General features: G+C 39.5%; 1 protein-coding gene across 1 annotated transcript in view; it reads right to left on the bottom strand.

Annotated features, from left to right (window-relative positions):
• PHACTR1 (phosphatase and actin regulator 1) overlaps positions 1 to 2,033 on the bottom strand; it is a 553,099-nt gene extending 551,066 nt beyond the window's left edge. Inside the window, exon 1 of the mRNA XM_059399448.1 lies at positions 1,931 to 2,033. Within this exon, the coding sequence (XP_059255431.1) occupies positions 1,931 to 2,033 (103 nt within the window). The remainder of the gene's footprint in view (positions 1 to 1,930) is intronic.
• Positions 2,034 to 25,882: the final 23,849 nt, after the last annotated feature.

The following is a 25,882-nucleotide window of genomic DNA, read 5'->3' as shown; positions in this document are numbered from 1 at the left end:
GTACACCTGGGTAGCTGATTCAGGAAGGCTGAGGTTTTAAAAAATCGAAATAGATGATGTTTAGGGACCCCTCCACCTTACTACGAATTCAAGATCCTTTGACTGGAACGCCGTTCGATTACCTTAAAATGAACGTGCTCTCAGGAGCTCCAATGGCTTATGCTGCCACCTCCCCTGCATTTTCTAGTCATTCCAGCTCTGCTGTCTAAACCACAGTCACGGATGGTGACAATTCTGACCACTCCACCCCCAAACTCCATCTGCTGACAACCACCAGGCTGCTTTGAGTCCTCAGAGCCTCCCACACCCTGCCTGCTTTCCTTCCGTGGAAGCCCGGAGCCCACAGGCTTCTGAAAAGCTTCAACTGCCAGGCAAAGTGGGCATCTTTAATACTGTGAATGAACTCGATTCCCTTTCTCTGCTGATGATTACGCAGCTCAGGTAGGTGACCCCACCAGTGAACATTATTGTCCCGCTCAGACTGAACACATCAGACGCGGTGATGTTGAAACACGGGTCTGGAGATGGGGACTGAGCCTCAGCCACTTTTCTCCATCTACTTCTAGCATCTTCTTACTTGCAGACTCAGAGGAGGCTGGAGGTTCTGGCCAGTCTCTCCCTTGTCTCCTTAAGTAACATATTCATGTCTCTGTAGGTGGCTGAGAGGAGCATTTGCTGACTACGTACAACCAGAGACACAGGGAGAATTAGCTGTTCTATCACTTTTGCTAATTTAAGTTCTGCTGATGAGCACACTGACCCGAGCAAATCAACCAGATCATTGTCCAGCCCCTCCTGGCTTTAAGAAGCCTGGATCATACCCAGGAAAATGGAACCAGAGAAGGAGGCTTGAAAACCCTCGAGGTTGCCATGGGAAATCGGCTTACCAGTGAGGTAAAACCAATGCAGAGGAGACCTCTGGGAAAGCCAAAGCAGATTTCATCAGTGCCCCGTGTGAAGTACCTGTCACCACCTAACAGTGAGAGTCCCCAAACAGCACTCCTTCTCAGTTCTGCCTTACGACTTCCAAGAATTTGACTACTTTTCTCTTTAAGAATACGGTCATTGGCTTTCTCTTCAGTGTATCCCTTATACTGTGCAGGAGATGCCCATTATCAGAGAGCCTTGACTGAAAACCCTAAACATTCCGTGGAAAAGAGAAAATATGTTTTTTAAAAATCTCCTGCCTATCAGGAGATCCCATAAGACACTCCAGCTTCTTTCCAATGCACTCGCAAAACATCCTCAATGCACCGCGGAACAGGAAAAGCCAGCCAACCAGAGCCTCGCTGACCATCTTGTAATATGCACATATCAATAAAATTAAAATATCAATAAAAATGCACATATCAAACATACATACTTCACAACAGGCATGCTTCTTACTGCTCTCTGGGTGCTCTGCTAATTCTCAGAGCAGTAACAGAATTTATCTAAAACAGATAAGGCAGCTCTAGAAGCACAAAGCTGATCTTGGGAGCCCCTAACCCACCTGGAGTTTAATCAGACAGGTCAGGGTGCCCTAGATCTCCTCAAGTGTAGTGGCTGCAAACTTAACCTTTCCTGGGGTGGGGCAGAGATGGGGAAGCATTCCAAATACCTTTCTGGATACCTATGCCTTGGGTGCAAGGAAGTGGGAAATCATTTTCTAACCTAGTTGTCCTAGGGGCATTTATGTCAAAAGTTGGGTAGGATGCTTTTTTCTTTTCTTTTTTTTTAAAACCACATCCAAGAAGTTTGCGTTTATCCATTCTATTACGTGCCTGCCTCAATTTCAGCAACAGTTTGGTAGAGATTCGTTTTCGATTTAGTAATCCCAATTACCGACCCTCTGCAGTAGAGCTACAGCTGCTGCAGTAGACAGCCAGCTGTCAGTATAAAACCAACATGCATCCGAGAGGACTTTCCTCTCTTGCTCCCATTGTATTACCTTGAGCTCCTTGACTGTAGAAGAATCTTTGAGCTGACTCAACATCCAAGAGTCTATGAGCAGACTCGACATCCAGAAAATAATCCATTTTGGGATAATCCATCCTTGATGTTCTCAAAGCAGAGTTTCAAGACAAAATAGTCACTTGTGTGCCTATGGAAAAGGAAAAAAAAATTCACAATATTTTAGACTGTCAAATAGATGTTTAAAACCATGTCTGTGTGTGTGTGTGTATAAAGATATATATATATATATATACAATGTATTATATTTGTTATATATTATAATAATATATACATATTAACAATTTTGGAATAAGAAATATCCCATTATGATCCTCCCTCATTTGAGAGTTCCAGTTCTAAACCCACCCTCAACATAGCTCTTCTACTGTAAGAGAACATGCAACATTTAATCAACATTCATTAAAGGAAATATATTCTACTCAGAAAAAAAAAATCCAGATGATTCAAGCTAAAGAGAAATAACATACCAGTTTTTCCTTGTTATTTATTAACTGGAAAAATAGGCTGTTAAATTCATATGCTATCCGTTTTCAAAAGATCTGTCTGAGGAATGGCTCTGTTAAGTGTCAGCGTTCTGAACTGATCCTCAGTCCAGGGAGTTCCAATTCCCTTAGAACGGGGAGAATCGCCTGGGAATCCGAGCCTCCACTTAGAGGTGCCGTGCATTTATGACACATGCTGACATGTTTGCTATAAAAATGCCTTGGATTCCTTCCCTTTTGGCGCTTCCCTTCAGCACATTTTATAAAGTGCTCCAGGATCATCACCTGCTTGCCCGTGACCCAGGCTGCTTTTGAGAAAGAATCCTGGTTTGGGGGACAAGGATCCCCAGGATGTCATCATGCACTGGCCTGTCAGGAAGCTGATGCACTTATTAAAAAGCATTCAGCCAGCTGGGTTCTTTTTAGCATATGTAACCTCTCCCTGATACTTGCACAAATGAAGTATCTCTCTTTCTGCAGGATGTTTTTGGAAAGAATTCATAAGACCAAGTCATTCAAATTGAGCTCAGAAGGCTAATCCAATTCGTTCCTCTTTCTAACAGTGAATATTTTAATTTAAGAACCCAAATCTGGTAAGAGGAAACTTTAAAAAATTCCCAAAGGTAATCCCAAGAGCAAATCATACTTACTGCAAGAGGAAAAAAAAAATCAAGGACTAACTGCCGGCAGTAAAACCAAGAAGAATTTCAGCTGGAGTGTCTTTGATCTCACTAAATTCCCGATGAAAGTAAACAATTTTGATTGTTTGATTAGAACAGCGATGAATAATGTATACAGTCCAGTAGACCTCCTTTATCACATAAAATAGCCAGAGCATGTTACCTTAGCAACAGAAGGTGACGCCAGTCTCAGCCTCTTTGTATCCTCCACTCTGAAGGAAGAAAATGACCAGTTTCCCGTATAAAACTTGGGCACAAAATCATCACCATCAAAATCTACATGTAACCATCATGTGGTCCATTCCCCATCACCCCTTCCGTCTCTTACGCAGAGAAGTGTCATCGTCATTGAAAAACGGGTTTTGGCTTTACTAATTTATGTTTATAGCCCCAAGTCACACTTCGATTTGCAATTGCAACCGAATTACATGATTAAACCATTAATAGGATCGAAAAGTTGTCTAGAAATTGTTGGGGGGGGGCATCCACTTCCTACCCTGATGCTGGCTACGGGTTGCAGGGAATGGCCGTTTGAGCTTAGCATATGTTAAATGTTCCCCTGCTATAATTAATACATAGATCAGTCACCAGCGTCTCGGCTGAAAATAACTCTCTTTCCTTCTGCGACTCAGTCACTGGAAGAAGCTGAAAAAGCTGCCTGAAATTTCCCAGCTTTTAAAAAATGCATTATAACATGCTCTTTTGGGAGCTGTCCCCCCACCCCCCAGAAAAGAAAGGTGGCCAGAAATGAGACAGGAAAGGAAGAGTCTTGAAGTTAGCAGATACTCACGCACTTGTTGGCCTCTTGCAGCAGGACACCCAGAGCTCCTGATGACGCTGTGCGATGCTGCTGAGCACGGGAGCCCAAATGAACAGCTTCTAATTTTCCCTTCAATCTCAATTCGAGAGCACTGAGCAGAGGCAAGTGATGGATTGGCCCATTTTATATTATGATGAAATGCAACCCCTAAGAGGAGATCTGAGTGGAGCTGCTCTTTAGAACACATTAGACTGCTAATTTAAGAAAATTGAAAGGTTTTGTTTTACTGTCTTTTATGTGTTCTCTCTGCTACCCCCTCAGTTTAATTTGCATTTAAAATTATGCTCATGTCTCCTCAGTTCTCCAAGGTGTGGAGTACTTTCTAATCACGATGGCTGCTTGGGTAGGGGTTGGTGCAACGCCACTTTTATTCTGAGCTGCAAAACAAGGTGGGTAATTATAATCCTGAGCTGTTTTCTGGAGTGAAATATAAAATGAACATCTGATTTCAACCCCTACCTCTCCTCTGGCCTTTCTTCCCCTTCCTGCCTCTGATTGCTTGGTCAAAGCTCCAGCCCAAATCATGCCAATCTGTCTAAATGCATTTTTTTTTTTCTGTCTGAATGTAACAAAATAAACCCAACAGCAAAAGGAAACTTTGGTTAGATACCTGAGCTTATTCTGGTGGGATATCCTTCCTAGCAAACCTCTGAAAGGACTTTTAGACACAATACTTGGAGATGTGCTCCTGAAAGGCATAATGAGAGCCAAATGCAAGCCTGATGGGTTTTTGACCCTTTGTTGACCAAGAAGAATTAGTTAATAAGTGTGGCACGGTGTGTCGTGTGTTGGATTGTTAAGAATAAAGAAAATACATTTGAGAAGTCTTGGATGGAAGACCACCACACTCCCGGCTTTCCATAGACACAGTTCTTCCAGCTGCTTTTGAGACGAACTGGAAAATCTCCTGCTGTCTGTCTTGTGGGCTCTCCCACCCAATCAGGACAAATCAGATACCAAGCTTGGGCTGCTGAGTTAAGCCTGATGAAAGGAAACTAAAACTATCAATTCTATGTTCTTGTAGGGAAAGTCCACTTTGGAATAGAATACACAAAGCTTTGCCCCAGACCCAAGGACTTACTTTTCTAAGGTTACATTTCTATTCAGCTTCCAATGGAGACATGCGAGAACACTTGACATTTGCAAGAGGAGAAAGCTGTCTTCTGGATTCTTTTACAGTGAGGTGTGGGCGACAGGTTCTGAACTCTCTATTGTGAATCTGCTGAAATTGTAATGACTCATAAGTGAGAGAGAGAGAGAGAGAGAGAGAGAGAGATGGGGAGAGAGAATGCCCAATCTACTGCTGCTTGACAAACACCAAACATTTAGGTGAGCACAGATAAATGTGTGATTGAAGACAGAGATGCTAAATGGGAAATCTGAAAAATAGAGTTTATTCTCAGAGTTTGGGGGGTGGTTCTGGAAGTAAATCATTTCTGGAAGCTTAACCAAGAAAGGTAAATTTGAAGTGTCTTACAAAATGTACATGCAGTATGAAAGGGCTATGATTTAAGAAAACTCAGAGAGGAAATTTCAATTTAGAGAAAGAAATATATTTGGGAAGGGGATATTTCTTAACTTGCAAAATGAGAACTTCATTTTACTAAATAATTAACAACTGTTTTTTTTTTAAACATAATATGACCAGCTTCTGAAATAGATTTTCAAAAAATGCTTTTACTCTCTGAAAGCATAGATATAGATTACATGTAGGAATATCTGGGTGAGGAATTATTTTTAAAGGTGGGAAGCACTGTAATGTTTAAAAGCCAATGCCACAAACTGATCAGCTCAGCTCTGTTTTGTAACTTTAATCTGCTCAAAAGCAACATTTATAATGGTCCATTGTTCTGAGGTACAATAGAACCAGAAGGCAAGGTTAGAGCAAGGATTCAGACTAGCACTTATGTAGCACTGAACAATTCTGCCCAAATCATCTTTAAGACATCAGCTCAAAAAGTTAACTCAGATAATGTTAACATATCCGAGTAAGCAAGAAATAAAAAATTATTTTAAAAGAAGCTAAAGTAGAGTTATATCTTTTACACCAATGCGTCATAATATGGAAGTTTGGAACCGTAAGACTGAAAGAAATAATCTAGGATTATTACAACTACATGACATGGCACAGATATATATACTTTTTTTTCACTTTGGTGACAAGAGCATGTGTGTATGAATGTTCTATATACAAAGAAAAGTGGTATTTGATTTATTCAAAATGGAGGTATATTTCAAGATGGAATCTGGAGGGGCACCTGGGTGGCTCAGTGGGTTAAGTCTCTGCCTTCGGCTCAGGTCATGATCTTAGGGTTCTGGGATCGAGCCCTGCATTGGGCTCTCTGCTCAGTGGGGAGCCTGCTTCTCCCTCTCTCTCTGTCTACCTCTCTGCCTACTTGCGATCTTTCTCTCTGTTAAATAAACAAATAAAATCTTTAAAAAATAATAAAGATGGAATCTGGAGACCAAGAAAGATATCAGCTTCTATTAGTTTATTTTTGGGGTATAGTTATTTATTCTATTGGATGGCGTATGACCCAGACATTTTGGTAAAGGAGGTTATATGGTTTGTAAGTAGACAACTGTTTTTTTTTGTTCTTTCGGTATCATTGCATTGACTTCCATCAGTCTGGGTTTACTCTTTACTAAGAGATGAAGAGTTTTGTGTTATTGACAATTTTATAATTTTGCTTGTTTAGTTGCTTCACTGTATTCTAGAACTCTCTAGTCGACAATATTTTGTATTTGTGTTGAACTATATGAAGTTCTGCCTTTTCTCGGCATGAAATCTTGGATACGTTTCTCTTTCCCAAACAAACCCAACTATAATTTTAAAATATTAGACGATCTCTTAAAGTGTCGGAGCATTTTGGATTCCTTGGTCGGGTCCCTAGGTTGAAAATCTTTGGTTAAGTGCTAACTCACTAAACAAGTGTAGAAAATAGTATATTCATCTATTTCTGCAAATAGTTGATCTCAGAATATGTTGCCGTAGCTGTGGTTTCTCTCTGCTTGGCAAGGCACTCTCTCAACCATCCCTCAAAAGCAGTCTCACCTTCCCTGCTCACTAAGGATTGTCATTCAGTGGTAGGAGACTGCAAAGATTTTATGTGAGGTTTTATCCATATTGAACTCTTCCTGAGACGAAACACTTCAAGCCATCATTGGTTACTTTTTCTTTAAAGTAAATGAATTTCCAGACTTTTCTTGTGAGAAGGTTTTGATGATAGTTGGAAAGCTAAAGAAGGCCACGAGGGCCAGAAAGGTAGACTGGGGAAGACAAAGTTTCACAGGGAGAGGAGCCTAACTGTATTCTATGTAAGCATGTAGTCATGTTTTGAGGCCTCCCTCATGTATAAGGTGCCAGGTATAGGCATACCTTGGAGATAGTGCAGGGTCAGTTTCAGATTACTGCAATGAAGAAAATATCACAATATAGCAAGGCAAGTGAATATTTGGTTTCCCAGTGTTGTTTACACTATATTATAGTGTATTCAGTATATAATAACATTATGTCTAAAAGAAACCCAATATACATATCTTAATTTAAAGATACGTCAGTGCTAAACAATGTTAACCATCATCTGAGCTTTCACAGAGTTTGCAATCTTTTTGCCGATGGAAGGTCTTGCCTCCATGTTGATGGTTGCTAAAGGTGAGCTGATTGGGGCTAGTTCTGAAAATAAGACAACAATGAAGTTTGCCACATCGATTGAGTCTTCCTCCCATGAACGATTTCTCTGTAGCTTGTGATGCTGTTGGATAAGCATTTTACCCACAGTAGAACATCTTTCCAAATTGGAGCCAATCCTCTCCAACCCTGCTGCTGCTTGATCAACTAAGTTTATGTAAGATTCTTAATCCATTGCTGTCATTCGACAGTCTTCACAGCATCCTCACCAGGAGTAAATTCCATCTCAAGAGACTACTTTCTTTGCTCACTTGTAAGAAACACCTCCTCATCTGTTCAGGCACTGATGAGGTGAGAGCAATTCAGTCTTATCCTCGGGCTCACCTCTCACTCTAGCTCTTTTGCTGTTTCCACCACATCTACAATGACTTCCTCCACTGACATCCTGAACCCCTCAAAGTCATGCATGAGAGTGGGAATCAACTCCTTCCAAATTCCTGTTCATCCTAATATTTTGACCTCTTCTCATGAATCACAAATGTTCTTAATGGCATCCAGAGGGCTTTCGATTGACTTTGCCCATATCCATCAGAAGACTCACTATCTATGCCAACTGTAGCCTTACAAAGTGTGTATATATATATATATTTTAAATAAAAAGACGTGAAAGTTTAAATGACTCCTTGATCTATGGACTGCATAATGCATGTTGTGTTAACAGGTGTGAAAACATTAGCCTGGCTGTACATCTCACTCAGAGCTCTAGGATGACCAGGTACATTGTCACTGAGCAATCATATTTTGAAAGGAATCTTTTTTTTTTTTTTTTTTTTTTTTTCCTGAGCAGTAGATCTCAGCAGTGAGCTTAAAATATTCAGCCAACCATGTTGTAAACAGATGTGCTGTCATCCAAGCTTTGTTGTTCCACTTGTAAAGCACAGGCAGAGTTGATTCAGCATCATTTTTAAGGGCCCTGGGATTTTTGCTACGGTACATGAACATTGGCTTCAGTGTGAAGTCAGCAGTTGCATTAGCCTCTAACCAGAGAGTCAGCCTGTCCTTTGAAGCTTTGAAGCCAGGCATTGACTTGTCCTCTTGAGCTGTGGAAGTCCTGGATGGCAACTTCCCCCAACAGAAGGCTGCTTCATCTACATTCAAATTCAGTTGCTTAGTGCAGCCGCCTTCATTGACTCTCTCAGCTCCATCTTCTGGAGAACTTGCTGCAGCTTCTCTCTCAGAACCTGCGGCTTCAGTTTACACTTTTCTGTTATGGAAATAGTTTATTTTCTTAAACCTCATGAACCAACCCCTTCTAGCTTCAACTTCTCTTCTGCAGTCTCAGCCTTCATAGAATTGAAGAGAGTGAGGCTTTGGCTTAAGGGAATGTGTGGTTTGATCTTTTATCCAGGCCTTTGGAACTTTCTCTATGTAGCATTGGACCCGTTTTGCTTTCTTATCATTCTTGTGTTCGCTGGAGTAACACTTTTTTTTTTTTTTTTTTTTTTAAGTAGGCTCTACACCCAACATGAAGCCCAATGCAGGGCCTGAATCCATGACCCTGGGATCAAGACCTGAGCTTGAGACCAAAAGTGGGGTGCTCAACTGGATTGCAAGAGACCTAGCTTTCAGCCTATCCTAGCTTTTGTCAAGGCTTTTGTCCTCTCCAAGTGTAATAATTTCTAGCCTTTGGTTTAAAGTGAGAGATGTGCGACTCTCTTCCACTTGGACACTCAGAGACGACTGTAAAATTATTAATTGGCCTCATTTTAATATTGTTGTCTCAGAGAATAGGGAGATCCAAAGAGAGGGAGAGAAATGGGGTAACGGCCAGTTGGTAGAACAGTCAGAGCACCCACTACATTTATTTGATTTGACTCGTTATCTTATATGGGTGTGGTTTGTGATGTCCCATAACAATTACAATCTCAGCATCAAAGATCACTGATCATCAATCACCATAACAAATATAATAACAGTAGTAATAATAAAGTTTGAAATACTGTAAGGATTACCAAAATGTAACCCAGAGACAGGAAATGAGTGAACAAATACTGTGGGGAAAATGGAGCCAATACACCTGCTCGATGTATTGTTGCCAGAAACCTTCACTTTGTAAAAAACACGGTGTCTGTAACATGCAATAAAGCAAGTGCAATATAACGAGGTAAGCCTGCATTAGGCTGGCAGAGATGGGCATTAAATCTGTAAACATCTTAATTTGCACAGTAGACAGACTTCTAAATCCTATTTAAGAACACCATGTCAAAATGGTCCCTTCTTGGCCCATTTTTAGCAGGAAAATTCTTCAAAACAAAATCCACAGTCTCCTTTTCTGGGCTGCATTGGAGAAAGCCACAATAGAAGAGAGGTGGTTTTGGCCAATGTGATGGAGACCAGAGCCAAGAAAAATGAAGCCTTTAGCTCCACTTGCTGCCCACTTCTGAAAATATTCTTTCCCCTCTTTAAATACTTATAGAAGGGCTCATTCACAGAGTTGAAAAGAGCAATAATTGAAAATGACATTGTACTCTTCTGCCAACTGGATTCTAGTAAGTTGATTTATAATACAGAAATATCTTTGCTTGACAGAAAGAATACTCGTGCATTATGTTTCTATCTTAATGTTTATCTAATTGATCTGGAAATAGGTAAATGAAGAGATATTGAGTAGGGAAAGGAATCATCAAGCAACTCTCTATTTACTGTGACTCTCAAACCCTTAACTATCAAGCCTTGAAAATGGACAGCTACTGGGGAGAAATGCACTGACAATAGTAGCTTTATTTAAACATGAATTTGAAGATGTATTATAATGATATTTGACTTCATTCATCCTGGCAAGAAAATCACATTGCCCTCAATTCTTTTTTTTTATTTTTTTTTAAAGATTTTATTTATTTATTTGACAGAGAGAGATCACAAGTAGGCAGAGAGGCAGGCAGAGAGAGAGAGAGGAGGAAGCAGGCTCCCTGCTGAGCAGAGAGCCCGATGCGGGACTCGATCCCAGGACCCTGAGATCATGACCTGAGCCGAAGGCAGCGGCTTAACCCACTGAGCCACCCAGGCACCCACATTGCCCTCAATTCTTTATGGGTAAAGTGTGTGTGTAATTTGTTTTCCACTTTTCTGGAGGGGGGGAAATTAATCACAAGTTCAACTGCATTTTTCCTAGTCTTCCTGAAAATCCAGACAAGCAATTTGAAAATATCCCACGATGTGTTTAAGGAAGAAAGAGTAGTGATCTCTGAGGGCATCAGTCTTACAGACGGGACAGAAGATGTGGCTCCTGAATGTCCAAAGCACATTAGGAGAATAAGATTGAATATAGCAGTGAGAACCCACAAAGAGTGAGCTTGAATTATAACAAAACAGGATAAGTCATTTTTAGGTTATTTCAATGTCATTTTGAAAATGCCACACTACTATGCAGACCGAGGATTAGCAATAGATAGATGGGTTAGATAGGTAGATAGACAAATGTACAAGTAGAAGTAGAGATTAGAAAAAGAAGGGCAGGCAGACAGACAGAGGTAGAGATATACAGACACAGAAGAAGAAAATGATCAAAACGACTTTAGACACGTGATAATTTTGAACTTCCTTTTTTTTTCTTCTGAAATGCCAAGGTCAAAAACCAAACAAAAACTGTACAAATCAAAGGAACTTTGGTTAACTATTTCATCCCTTTTAGGTTTTTAATATACTGACACATTCTACAACAAGGTCTATGTACTTAAATATTAATACTAAGTGTTTTCCTTATGCATATGTGCAAGGGTGTTTGCATAACAAATATTATTATTCATGACACAACTCATGGTTTGTCTTCAGAGATAAATGTCTTTGGGAATCTGTCACCCAAAGACACTGAGGAACATCATCTCACAGGTATTAGGTTTCCAAATGAGCATTCCTTGTTCCTAGTGGATTGGAGATAACAGAAGACCCACCTCTGCCATGATGCTTAGAAAGGGGAGTGATGGTAGGTGGGTGCTTGCTTCTGAAATGAAGAGAAACTTATAGCTATTTACTCTTTCATTTTTCACAAACATTATTAGACCTGGAAAAAAAATGGTCATAATTAGCCTCAACTACTCATTGCTATATAATAAACACCAAAGAAATGTTTTCCAATCATTCAGGAGACAATGCAGTAATGTAGTTAAAAATATTGGCTTGGGAATCCAGGTTTCGCTACTTGTTAACTAAGCAAGCTAACCTCTCCAGGCCTCATCTTCCAGCTCTGTAGAATAAAAATAAAAATAAGAATCAAATGAGATGACCTATGTAGACAATAGAGAATCTGGCACACAGGAAATATTTAGGTTAGGTATTACTTTAAAATACTTCTTCAATAGCTTAGAAATGTAAGGAGTTGTGAAAGTAAGGCTTCCCATTCCATGCACCCCAACCATATCTATCTCATGTATTAGTTGAAATATTACCTCTAGATGCATCTAGAATGGTACCTGGCCCATAGCAAGTGCCCCAGAGTGTTAGTTATTATAATTATCTTCCCCAGCAGAGATCTGGTGGACTTGATGAGCTCATCCATGTGTATTCTTTTTCTGGAGAGCCATGCAAAGGAGGAAACATCTAGAACTCCTGCCAACTTATCCTCACCAAAGGGCAGCTGTTTTCTTTCTACCACTCTGCTTTTCTTTTCCTACAACAGGGAATTACAATCTATAGCAGAATTTTGGCCACTCTTTTTTTATAAACTCATCTCTTTCCTCAGCCAAATTAAATGACATATATAGATACTTGGAGCAGAATACGCCTTTTATCCATTGCATAATAAATAGCTCAACACCAAAATTTTCTCTTTTTCCAGGTGCAGGTCCAGACATGTAGTCTGGTTTAAATGTATCACTATTCATTTATTCATAATTATTTAATTGAGGATAATTGTTTATTATCACTATGTGCCAGGCAATACATGAATTCTTGGGAATACAGTAATAAACTAGATCAATTTCTTTTCTCAAGGAGAGTACAAGTTAGCAAAACTTAGATTCTTTCAACTTTTTTCATATTAAGGCATACCTTGAAAATGATCATATGTGTAAATGAGTAGATGTGTTTAGGGCAGTCAACTTTGGGGGCTCAGTCATCCCGGTTTTTGGGAGCAACAACTTGGCATGCCAGTTGGGAAGCTTTACATAAAATGCACATTTTTTTTTAAAGATTTATTTGACAGAGATCACAAGTAGGCAGAGAGGCAGGCAGAGAGAGAGAGAGAAGGAAGCAGGCTCCCTGCTGAGCAGAGAGCCCGATGTGGGGTTCAATCCCAGGACCCTGAGATCATGACCTGAGCCAAAGGCAGAGGCTTTAACCCACTGAGCCACCCCGGTGCCCCCCAAATACACAACTTTTAACGTATTTAATTTGTCCATGGCTTTTCAAGTTAGATGAAAAAAAATCCGGCATCTAGTTGATGGCGGGAGAAGTGAGGAGTGGACACTAATCAAACTTAGCACAGTGTTTAACCCTAAAATTACAGATTGGTCATCCATGTCAGAGCTTTGAATTAGTGATTATGATGATGAGGGGGTCAACTGATGGAGCAGCCAGACACATAAGGGGTACCACTGTTTTATCAAACCATTTTAGAAAATGATTTCAAGGCCCCCTGGGTGGCTCAATCAGTTAAGTGTCTACCTTTGGCTCAAGTAAAGATCCCAGGGTCCTGGGATTGAGCCCCAAGTCCAGGGAGCCTGCTTCTCCCTCTCCCTCTGCCCCTCCTCCACCACTTGGGCTCACTCTCTTTCAGATAAATAAAACCTTTAAAAAATGATTTCAAGGACTATTGGTTTTAGATCAATTGCTATTGATATTTTTTAAAAAAAAAATTCCCCTGCAGCCCCTCCCCACCCCCACCCCCACCCATCCCATGACAATCTAATGACAACTGCCTTGGATGCATTACCACCAGTTTTTATGTATTTCACAAATCCCTTCTGGAAGAAAAATACCAGGATCACATTGTTTTTCACTAGTTTGGAAGTTGTGATGCCCAAGGTAGTTGGAAGAAGTCCATGTTCTTTAGCTGACAGGGCCTTGGGAGTGACATTTTTTTTCAGGTTAATGTAACCTCCTTTGGCAGGGTAAACATTTGGGCTGCATTTTTTTTTTTTTTTTAAATAAGAATCCTTGATTTAAAAAGCTCCTAGCTGTAAACAGCAAGAATCCACAGTCACATTTTTAACATAGCTCCAGAGGAACTATAATTTAAAATCAAAAGTCTTCTCATTCCTATGGCAACCAACAGAAGTATTCAACTAATGCTACATGCTGTGTATATTAAGCTGTGCATCGTGTACCCCTGCCCCGCTCCACTGCTATCCCCTCCCTATGGATCCAACCTGAATTTCACTGAATTATACACCTGGACAAGGTTTTGTGTCTTTTTCAGACATAGAGTTTGTTTCCAACGTGCAAGCGTCAAACCCATGAGTGTAAAAGGGAAGAGTCCTCCCGAAGGAAACCTTTACACACCCAGAGGGAAAATGTACCCCAAAATAGAGATACCGTCTGCTTCCCTGATTTGACAGGTTTGAGAGCTCCTTGTTTTAAAGCCAGACATGAATCTGTGAAGAGATTCCCTTGAGTTACAACCCTTTTTGGGAGCAGCTACCATGAAGATAACATATGTGGTGAGACAGAGCCAAGAAAGCACCCACTGGGCTGCAGCACAGCTCTGGGAACATTTATAACACATTCTCAGGAAGCTGGAGTGGTTAGTCATGGGTGTAGAGAAAGTCCCCCTCTGCATCAACTGTCTCATAGGCCCTCGGTGTTGGCTGTCATTATGGTCTGTTCTTCAAGGAGGACCTGAGTGGTTCTGTTTTAAAGAGTAAGACCCTGAAGCCTGAAATTCAAAGATCCAAAAGTGAAACACAGCATGAATTCTGGCTGAGTGTTTTTTAAATTTCCAAGGAAAAATTTATTTTCAGGGTGGAAATGGTCTGGGATGTTTTACATAAAATTTCTTTAGATTTTTAATATACTCACAAAATGTGGATTAGTCATTCATTTCTGTTCCTTTGGGAGGGTTCAGAGGAACATTTTGGAACAGAATGAAGTAGGATATGCCACTGGCTTCTTTCTAGAGGCCAACCATTGTCCCTCTGTCTCCTAAACTTCCTCGATGAGGATGTATGTCTACGGGAGTGTGTTGGGTTAAGACTCTGTCATCAGTCATTGTATTCCTGGAAAGTGTAAGGACTGGGAACTAAGAACCCTGGATGTTGATCCAAAATCTATTGCTCTGTGATGAAAGGCACAGAACTCATGATCTCTGGGCTTTTCTTTCCCTCTCGTGTAAGATGGAGATGTTAAATGTCTGTAGATCTAAAGTATCTATTGCTCAAGAGTCTGGAATTTTCAGAACTGAAGTGAATAGAACTGAGGCCTGATTAAACTTTCTGATTCACTGATTGATTGATGATAACCTAAGACCAGAATATTGAGAAGCGAATCACATTGTGAGACCCATAGTCTAGCATCTTCCGATCAAAATGTGTCCCTGGATAAGCAGCATCAGCATTACCTGGGTGTGTGGAAACCTTATAATCTTGGGCCCCATCCCAGACCTACTGTCTCAGAATCTGCATTCTAACAAGTTTTTCAAGAAATTCATGTGCACATTAAAATTTGAGAACCAATGCCATAGGGTATGTAGAGAGGTAATGGTCTGTTGCTAAATTTGTTGACAACCAGGTGAACTGTTTTAAGCACTGTGATCTACCTGAAGGTAGATCTCAACGCCCAAGGTAATTATTGATTGTTATTCTCATTAAACAGATGAGAAAACCAAAGTGCAAAAAGATCATGTAACTTGCCTGTGGTTACACAAGCAATAGGGTCTTAAGTAGTAAAACCAAGGTAGGTTTAAGGTGGAATTCTCCATATGGCCTTTCAGCCAAGGGGAAAGGAGTGTCCACTAGGCCTTCTTCAGATTGTCCACCATTTTAAACCTCTCCATTTATTAACAGATAGAGACTCCTGGCATAAAAACCCTTTGTTGGACGCTATCCACCTTCCAACTCGACATGGATTTTTCAGTTGAAAAGTCATCATTTGGGACGCCTGGGTGGCTCGGTTGTTTGGATAACTGCCTTCGGCTCAGGTCATGATCCCGGAGTCCCGAGATCGAGTTCCACATCGGGCTCCCAGCTCCACGGGGAGTCTGCTTCTCTCTCTGACCTTCTTCTCACTCATGCTCTCTCTCACTGCCTCTCTCTCAAATAAATAAATAAAATCTTAAAAAAAAAGTTAATTTGATTCTCATGACAACATTGTATGGAAATCAGGAATGGGATTATGACTTCATTTTACAGAAGGAGTCAATGCAGAACCGAAGAACTGAATGGACTTGTCTGCACTGGTAAGTCACAGAGCCCAAGCAAAAGCACAGATGTTTGGGTGCCCTGCCCAGTATCATTAACTATTCTGTCATTATTCAGAATATCCATTGTGCTACCCACGTGTGGTTGTGTGTGTCTATTCTGATCAAGAGAATGGGTAATGCCTTTTGGTGATGCTTTTTTTTTTTTAAATAAAAAAAATTTTAAATGGTTATATAGTATGCATAACATGATATTTACTATCTCACAATTTTAAAGTGTAGTGTTTAGTGGCATTAAGTACACCTATATTTTTGTGAACCATCACCATCACCTATCTTTAAAACTATTTCACAAAACTGAAGCCCTGTGCCCACTAAATAATAACTCCTCATTTCTTGCTCTCCCCAGTCTTTGGCCACCACCCTTCTACTTTCTGTCTATACAAATTCAACTTTTCTAAGTACCATATATAGTTGGTATCATACTGTATTTGTATTTTTGTGACTGGCTTATTTCATTCAACATAACATCTTCAAAGTTCATCCATGTTATGGCATGTGCCAGTATTTTCTTCCTTTCTAAGGCTGAATAATATTCCATTTATGGATATACCACATTTCGTTTATCTAGTCATCTACTAATGGTCACATGGGTTGCTTCTACCTTCTGGCAATTGTGAATAATGCTGCTGAGAATGTGGGTTTACAAATACCTCTTCAGGTTCTGCTTTAAATTCTTTAGGGCTTATGCCCAGAAGTAGAAATACTGGTCATATGGGAGTTCTATTTTTAATTTTTCTGAGGAACTGCCATAGTGGCTGTACCATTTTATATTCCCACCAACAGTGCAAAAAAGAAAGTTTTTCTTTAACTTAAAGAAAAGTTATTTTTTTAAAACTTAAAAAAAGAGATTTATTTATTTTAGAGAGAGAAAAAGAGGGGGAGAGCAGGGAGAATGGCAGAGGGAAAGAATCTCAGCAGACTCCCTGTTGAGCATGGAGCCTAACACCAGCTTGATCCCAGACTCTGAGATCATGACCTGAGCTGAAGTCAAGAGTTCAATGCTGAACTGACTGAGCCACGCAGGTGCCCCAAGAGTTCATTGATTTTAATGTCCATTTTCCCACCTCATACATTTCAGTTAATGTTCTGGGAGATTGAAAGGCTGACTTTTAAGTACTTAACTCAATCCAGTGGTATTTTCATTCCTTGGGAAGGGGTTATATATTAAAAATACAGTATCTTTGTTACTCTCTCTCTTTTTAAAAAGATTTTATTTATTTATTTGAGGATAGAGAGGGAGAAAGAGAGCGTAAGTGGGCGAAGGGGCAGGGAGAGAGGGAGAAACCAATTCCCTGCTGAGCAAGAAGCCCAACACAGGGCTCAATCCCAAGACCCTGGAATCATGACCTGAGCCAAAGGCAGTGGCTTAATCAACTAAGCCAGCCAGGTGCCCCATATCTTTCTTACTCTTAAATATGGACAGCCTATTGTAGACTTCTACATTAGAGGAGCAGCAGTTCTTGCTCTAATTATTTTTCATAGTGGCAAGTCATTTTGAATATTAATACTGGAAGTAAACTGGCTTTAAAAAAAGGGAATAGATAGATAGATATAGATATAGGTATAAATACAGATATAGATAGGAAAGTCAATTTGAGATATTAAGCTAAATTAGAGTGGCTTCAAAGCCAACATATCATTTAAATGGTATAGAAACATCCATCAAAAAGTAAAAATGATCCTTTGGAATGTTTATGTGGTTATCTTGTTTCACAGAAGGAGCAATTGTTGACATATATTGTTAAGTGGTGTAAAGAATCTCTCATATCATCACTTGGGCAATGCAATTAAGAAAAATATGGCTCTATCCAATTTAATTTGACCTTGGTATCCTTTAGCTTGTTGACTGGTTTGAATTTCTCTAAAGTTGTCTTCAGAAGGAGGTATGTTCTTTAAGCTCACTTAAACTTTCCAGAGCTAATTTTTTCCAGTTTAGTTTTTTGTCTGCTCTTAAAAAATGTTGAGAAAAATCTATATAGAGAGAGTGATATATATATATAGCATATAAACATGCACACACTCAATGAAAAACTGTTTCTAGAAACAAACATTCTCCTATTCAAAAGATCTACAAAATTTTAATTCATTTATCAGAGTAAAATGAGGTACAGAGGTCTTATTTGGTTTCTATTAGGGCCGAATTAATTGCAATAATAACTGGGCAACCCCACAGTATCAAGCCAGCAGTTTACTAACTGGTACTTCCTATCATTTTATAAACACTGTAAAACATGAAAGTTATGGAAAAGATGCTGACTTTCCTTTTGAGAAATCTAATCCTGCTAAATGGAATATTAATGTGAAGTAATTGATTGAGTATTCATTCATCAAATATTGAGCAATTATCAGGTTAAACAATATGAAATTGCTGGTACTGAACCACTTTTGGTCTGCAAAAGCATCTGACACTGGTAGGGTGCTAACCATCCAGAAAAAATAAAATCCCTGCATTCAAAGAATTCCCAGTCTACTGAAGTAAATAGATTCCAAATACAATAAACATGAATGTCCTATAATAAAGACATGTACATGGCACTTAGGGTACAAAGAGAATGGAGGGATTAACTTTGCTTCCTCAAGAGTTTTACTGATTGCCTTTCACCAGTAGAGGTAAAATATTTTGATAGAACAGCCTAAATATTCTTTTCTGGGCTCACAAATTCATTTTAAAGGTAATAACATCAACAAACTTATTCCAAATGATAGAAGAGATTGCCTGGAAAAATTTTCATCTTTTGGTGCTTGAAACTTTAAATTTATCTGCTCTTCTAGCCTCTTAAAAATTTCATTAAGGAACTCTTTGGTTGTCAGCAAGGAAACTCATCAAATGGTCCACGAACAGCCAAGTGGTGATAATACTCCACGGCAGGCAGCTCTGTAGATACTTGTGATCAGATCCAAGGTGCAGAGGCCTTTTCTGATTATTTGGCATCATGATAATAATCCCCAAATTATATTTCTTAGGAGATTGGTCTGTAGTCTTTTTGGATGTCCTTGTTTTTAGCCAGATACATAATTTTACATTTGTTGGTGCTAACATATCTTCTAATCCTTGCAAAGAACTTCTTTCTTGTTAAAAAAAAATTACATAAAGAAAAATAAGCTGAAGAGAACACTTTCTAAACATTTAAAAGTTTTAAACACCTACTCACCTTAGGGGAAAAAAAAAAAAAAAAGCAATAGCACACCAAACCTGCTGATGTCACTTCTCATGGATGTTGACGCATTTAGGTTGTCAATTCTATTTCTGTTCACTTAACCATAGTCTCCGATTTCCACTTATAGAATTTAGCTTGGAAATTTGGCTTTCTTCAAACTGCAGTGCCTGAAAAGCTATGTAAAGCATGCTACAATAAGAATACCCTTGAAACTGCCTCACCTTTTTTGGGGAAGGATCTTGAGTTGCTTTTATGATGATGAGCTTTTATCTGAGACTTAACTGTGAAATGAAGGTATAGAGGCAAGCAACCACATTAACCTAATAAGAACCTCCATTTATGCATTTGAATTCATCCTAATACATGAGTATTTATTTTTTCTGTTTGCTAAATCGCTATCTCTTAACTCCGTTGCTCTCTAGTACAGCTAAGCAATCAATCTGAGCTTAAAGAAATAAAAAAATGCTTTTTGAACAAAAGGATAAGGCAAACAAAACCTGAGCTCTTTTAAGAGAGTCAAAGGGGGCAACATTGGTGACAATTTAGTGTTTCCCATTCACTCTGCCATTTCTTTAGTTGATTCAAAAGGACTTGTGGTTAAAAAGAACAACAAAGAAACTTAGAGTTCTCACGGCAGAAGTGGTATGGTGGCTCTAGTTTGGTAAAGGAAACGTTACAAACAGTAATTATAATTCAGAGGTTGGAGTGCTTTAATGGCGACATGGTAGAGGGAATGTGACCAACCTGTCTTGGCCTATAGAGTGCTTAAGAGCAGATTTGTTTGACCTAAGTTCACAGCTGATTAGCAGTTAAGTGAGATGATACAATGGGGCAGTTGGGTCTTAGGCAGAAGGGGGAGCCCAGAAAGGCATGTAAGCGAGGCAAAAAAGCCTCACTTATTTCAGGAGGAATGAGAAGATGAAGGGGCTCCCCTGAGGACAGGTTTGGATGTTGGCAGAAGAGGATGAAGAGGTAAGCAGGAGCCACATTGTGATGGATTTATTTGTTCTGGTTTTATTCTCTAGACAAGAGTCAGGGAATCTTGTTAAGAGGCTTTTGACAAAGTCCAGGCAAGGTATGATGACGACTTGTCCTAAGACAGTGAATTTCAGTTTGAATTTCAAGTATCTCACGAATATTCAAGGGTGGAGGTTTAAAAGGAAGTAAGAGATTTGGGTCCAAAGGGAGAAGTCCCACTTCTGGATGTGAATTCTCAACCAGTATATATGGAAGGCGAAGCAGTGCAAACAAAGGTGGTCACTTAAGAGATAAGGTGTTCCCCTGAGCCGGATTTGTACCTGGCCGCTGGTCAGGAATGCAGAATCTCAAATTTCACCCCCGACCCACTGAATCAGAATCTGTATTTTGCTTAGATTCACAGGTGACCTCTAAGCACATAAAAGTTCAAATGCCTGGGGGCACCTGGGTGGCTCAGCTGTTTAAGCATCTGACCCCTGATTTTGCCTCAGGTCATGATCTCAGGGTCCTGGAATGGAGCCCCACTTTGGGCTCCCTGCTCAGCGCTGAGTCTGCTTGTTCCTCTCCCTCTGCTCCTCCTCCACTTGTGCTCACTCACTCCCTTTCTCTAAAAATAAATAAGAAAACCTTTTAAAAACTAAAGTTTAAATGCTGGCTTCCTATAATAGAGGTGATCAGGGTCTTGCCTTGGGTTATCCTTAGAAGGTAACTGGGCAGCCCTGGCTAGACCCAACTTAAGTCTCCCCTGAATTACTGAAATAGTAGTTTAAACCCTGACTGCACATTGAAAAAAAAAATCATCACTTTAAAAATATACCCAAGCTCAGACTTTAGCCCTAGAGTTTCTGATTTATTTGTTCTGGGGTAAGGCCCAGGCATCGGTATTTTAAAAGCTCCCCAGGTGATTCTAATGTATGGCTAGGGAAAAGAATCATTGTGCTAAGAAGTCTTAAGGGGAAGCAGAAATCTAAATTCAATCAAATATAATAGGATTTTTTATAATGAGAACATAATGCTGGGAATGTATTAATAATAGAAGCCTTAGTTGCTGTGCAGCAGAATGGTGTGAAGGTAATTTCTGGACGGTATCATCAATGACAAAAACATAGCATATTCTTTAGGAAACCTTTGAATTATTATTATTTTTTTTTTACGATTTTATTTATTTGAGAAAAAGAGCAAGTGAAAGAGAGAGAAAGAGAGCACGAGTTGCAGAGGGGGTAGGGAGAGAAACGGACTCCCACTGAGCAGGGGGCCTAACTCAACATGGGGCTCCATCCCAGGACCCTGGGATCATGACCTGAGCTGAAGGCAGAAACTTAACCAACTGAGCCAGCCAGGTGCCCCAACCTTTGAGTTCTTATTAAGCTCTTAACTTTCAAGAGTTTCAATGAACTTAGAGAACTTATACAACAGTTTTTTGAAGTTAGCAGAGATAGGATAAAAACATATCTTGTGCTAAAGTAGTTTGGGGGAGAGGGAGGGGGCAAAAAGTCAGGAGAAGGAGAGAGAGTTTTCTTTTAGCGGTAAAGAGCTGTTTGCCTCAATTTGCTAAACCTTGAAACAGTGGCATTTTGTGAGACTGAAAGACTTTGTGTAGGTGTAAGTAGAATGTCAAGGATGAGTCAAAGATTAATACCTAAATTATAGAGTATGATGGGAATTTTATGCCTCTGCCTTGGAAATCAGGTTGAGAAGAAGGAAGTATTGACTGATTCTTAAGTACTACTTATGTTGGGTTATAATTTAGTCAAATGGATTATGCCTGACTCCAAGAAGGGAGAAAGACTTAAACCATGTGTTTTTAAATAGTTCTGCAAATTTTCTCAAGTGTCTAGCTTATTCATTGGCAGGGTAGCTCCAGTGATGTAAAACAGGATCTCAAAAAGCCCTGGAGTTCTTGATTATCCCAGAATGTGTTATGCACTGATCCTAATAAGATTTTTCCAAATGCCCAGATAGGCTATAATTAAAAGTGTCGCTGTAATCTCAAAAGTGACCTACCAGTGGAATGACTCTTATGAAATGCTTTATAGAATGTCTGTATTTTGGTATTCAATAGCTGCTTGTTAAGTTCTCCAAACTATCTTAGGTACCTACAGATGGTGTGAAAGAATTGCAAGACACTCTCCCTGTCCTTGAGAAGCTTAAACATTTGCTCAATAAAAACAATTAGAGTTGTGCGTCTACAGAAAATATTTTATTTTCAAGATACAAGAAAACTGCACTTATAGTCAAGAAAATGTGTAAAGTCATAAAGCTCAAGGTTTTTAAAACTTGAACGACAGCGGTAATACTCCCAGCGATGATATGAGGACACAAAATAGCTACAGATGGTTTAATAGCTGGTAAATTATTATGTCAGTTTAAGGACAAAAAATACTGGTCTGAGAAGTTTAATATCCCAAAATACTCTTTAACTTAGAACACAGGCATAGTTAGAACACATGCTCACTCCAGTTCTTCCAATAGGGTAGATAAAAAGCATTGCTGATTTTCTCACTTGAATATAACTTCACTGAGAAGATGTAAAGGAAGTCTATTCTATAGTATGCCTCTTCTACCTCTAGCTTTGTCTGTTCACTGGAATTTTGTGATGGCGATGGTGGCTTCTTTCAGAAGGGAATGGACTATTGCAGATTGAAGAGAGTTGAATGTCTGGTAGACTCTTAGTGCCTATTCACTCTATGATCCACTTTCAAATAAGTTCTTTTCTTTTCATTCTCAGAAAAATTCTTTTGGGTGGTATTATACAACTTTGACAGATTGAAAAAAAAATTGAAGCTCACAGATATAAAGTTACCTGCCTAAAATCACACAAAGAAGAATTTTCAAATCCAGTTTTTTAACCTTAACTCCCTCGAGAAATACCTATTTGTTCCCTGGACTGTGGAATGGAACCACGGAGGTGATAACGTAGCAGAGTGAATCCACCATCCAAGGAACCCAAGAGTGGTTCAGGGTTCTTACTTTTGCAACTTTCTTTGGGTCTTCAACCTTAAGGGTTAGGAATTAAGGATCTCGTTTCTGATTCAGATCGTGGCTCAGCCATTTACCGTCTTTGTGACCTTGGGCAAGTCAACTAATGTTTCTTGTTAGACCTCTTTTATGAAAAGTATTCATTATAGTTCCTATCTCATATGAACATTGTGAGAATTGCATGGGTTATGTACATGTGGTACTTGGAACAGTACTTGGTATGTGGCAAACACTCAATAAATGTTAGCTGTTATTACCACTATCATGCCTTTTGAATTGGGATCTCCAAAGGAACTAGCCCTTTTGAGCTGCAGATTCATATCCTCCTGGTGCTGCCAGTGAGGATATTCTCCGGAACAGCACAGACCTCTCAAACTCATCACGCCCTTTGACATAATGTGATGCGAGAAGTTTGGCACAAAATAAAGAGCGAAAAAGCACTGAATAAATTTTAGCTGTTACCATTATGCATGTCCTACCAGTTCTTTCTCCTGTAGTCTTTTTTTGTAAATAGCATACCGTCATTCAGGAAATCTTATCCAGAAAGCTGCGAGTCATCCTAAATCCTTGTATTTTCTCTATCCAGCAACATCCAGCCAGTCACTAAGTCCTGTCAATTCTCCCTCTTCATGAGTGTCTTTTATACCCTCCGTTCTTGCTATTTCATCATTTTTGGCTTCAGTTATTTGAAAAGGTTTCGAATGGCCTCTGGGATCCAAGGTATTCCTCTCTCAACCTATTCCCCTCAATGATGCTAGAATGAATCTTTAAAATTCGAATTGAGCATGTCATTCACTTGCCTGAGATCCTTCTCTAATGCCCATCCAGACTTTAGGATGTGTTTCTGGCCCTTTTCTTACTGCAGTAAACAAAACCACCTCCTGCTTCAGCCTCATCTCTCAGATATACCAGAAGTAGCCACATGGGCCTCTGAAATTTTCTGCAAACTGATTCCTGAGAGCAATTGCAAATGTTGTTTTTTGAGCGTAGAATGAGCTTTCCCCATCTCTATAAACAATTTTTTTTTAATCTCGGAAATTTGCAAAACACAATGATTATTTGCATATGTTTAAAAAATTTCAAATATATGAAATAAAATTCACTACAAGACTCTTTTGGGGAACCAAAAGAGGATGCACAGAAATCACATCAGAAAAATGCATAGTTGTTAGGGTAGAAATTATTACTAACAGCTTTTTGAGTAGAAACTAGTGTCATCTTTTGGACGGGGAGAAAACTATAGTCAGACAGAGTCTCTTTTTCAGGCATCATGAGGCTAAGACAAAACCAAACTTCAAACATTATGGGGCCATCACCATGGAGAGGGCAAGAGATTCATGTGCAATTGAAATGTGTCAGTTTCTCCTGACACAGGTGTGTTGCAGGACTTTTCAGTTTTTACACTGCTCACTGGCATTGATTCAAACAATGTAATTCTCTTTACATCACCCTGCTGGGAAATTATCTTCTGGTACCTGGAGAGAGACGACTTGAGTGGTCCCAGAAGAGACTGTTAGGAAACAGGACAGTTAACACATCAATAGAAAAACAGAAAAATTGTTAAAAAATCCAGAGGGGGACGATCATAGCAACAATTTTAAGGAAGAGAAGAAGTCAAGCTAGAGCACTCCAGTAAGTGGTTGTAATGGATATTTGCGTGCTAAAACTCAATAACAGATCATCCTTGCTGGGTCAATCTGTCTCTTAAATGTAGTTTGTGACTGTAAACTTAGGTCATTTAAAATCCATTTCCTGTTATAATCGTCTACCTTAAACACTCTTAAATTGAGAAGTCAATGTAAAACCTTCAAAACAGGAAGATCTTTGCTCTCCCCAGCAACAGTGGTGTTTGGAAAGTCTTTCTTCAGGATGCAGTTCAAACTTCCCAGTGTGAGATAGAGGTCCCCAGATTTTTTCTTTCAGCAATTGTCATACACCATTGTATTTCCACATGTGTTGTCCCCTCCAGGCAGACCAAAATCCTGGTTTCTAAAGGCCTTTTGCTTTCTGGTGTCTCCATGCCCTTAGATGTACTACTCTTCCTTTTGACCACCCTTCTCTCTCTGTGTAAGTCTGATTTATCTCATCTTTCAATACTCCTACAGCAGTTCCTAAAGATTATGTTAACAGATTGCTTATGTTTCCCATAATGCTAGGGCCATGTTTTTATTGTGTGTATTTTCTGTGATGAAGATGATGATGATGATGATATAATCTCATTCTAGACTATGAGATTTTTGAAATAAGGACTCTCTCATTCTTTTCTGATCCTCAGTTTCTAACACAGGACCTCGAACATAATACTGTCTACAGAATGAACGAGTAAAGCATTATAGTATTTGCTAAGTATTTGCCTTTTATTTCATTTTATTTTTTAAAAGATTTTATTTATTTATTTGACAGACAGAGATCACAAGTAAGCAGAGCGGTAGGCAGAGAGAGAGGAGGAAGCAGGCTCCCCACTGAGCAGAGAGCCCCATGTGGGGCTCGAGCCCAGAACCCGGGGATCACGACCCAAGCCGAAGGCAGAGGCTTTAACCCACTGAGCCACTCAGGCGCCCCAGTATTTGCCTTTTAGATGGCTTATGGAAAGGACTGTCTATAAAATGTATGTTTGTTCTTAGATATGGTCCGGTTTTAATGGTTGTAAATCAATGTGCTCTTATAGCATCCCTGACACATTATCTTGTCTCTGTTGTATGTAATTTATGCTTGATTTCAGTGTTTGAGTAAATATGTCCTCCTTTTCCTTTAAGTTCACTCTGAGCTATATGAGATCCATCTC

This window comes from Mustela nigripes, chromosome 5 (genome assembly GCF_022355385.1).
Source record: "Mustela nigripes isolate SB6536 chromosome 5, MUSNIG.SB6536, whole genome shotgun sequence".
Taxonomy (NCBI): Eukaryota; Metazoa; Chordata; class Mammalia; order Carnivora; family Mustelidae; genus Mustela; species Mustela nigripes.
Note: the sequence above shows the minus strand (reverse complement) of the source record. Positions and strands in the feature narration are given on the sequence as shown.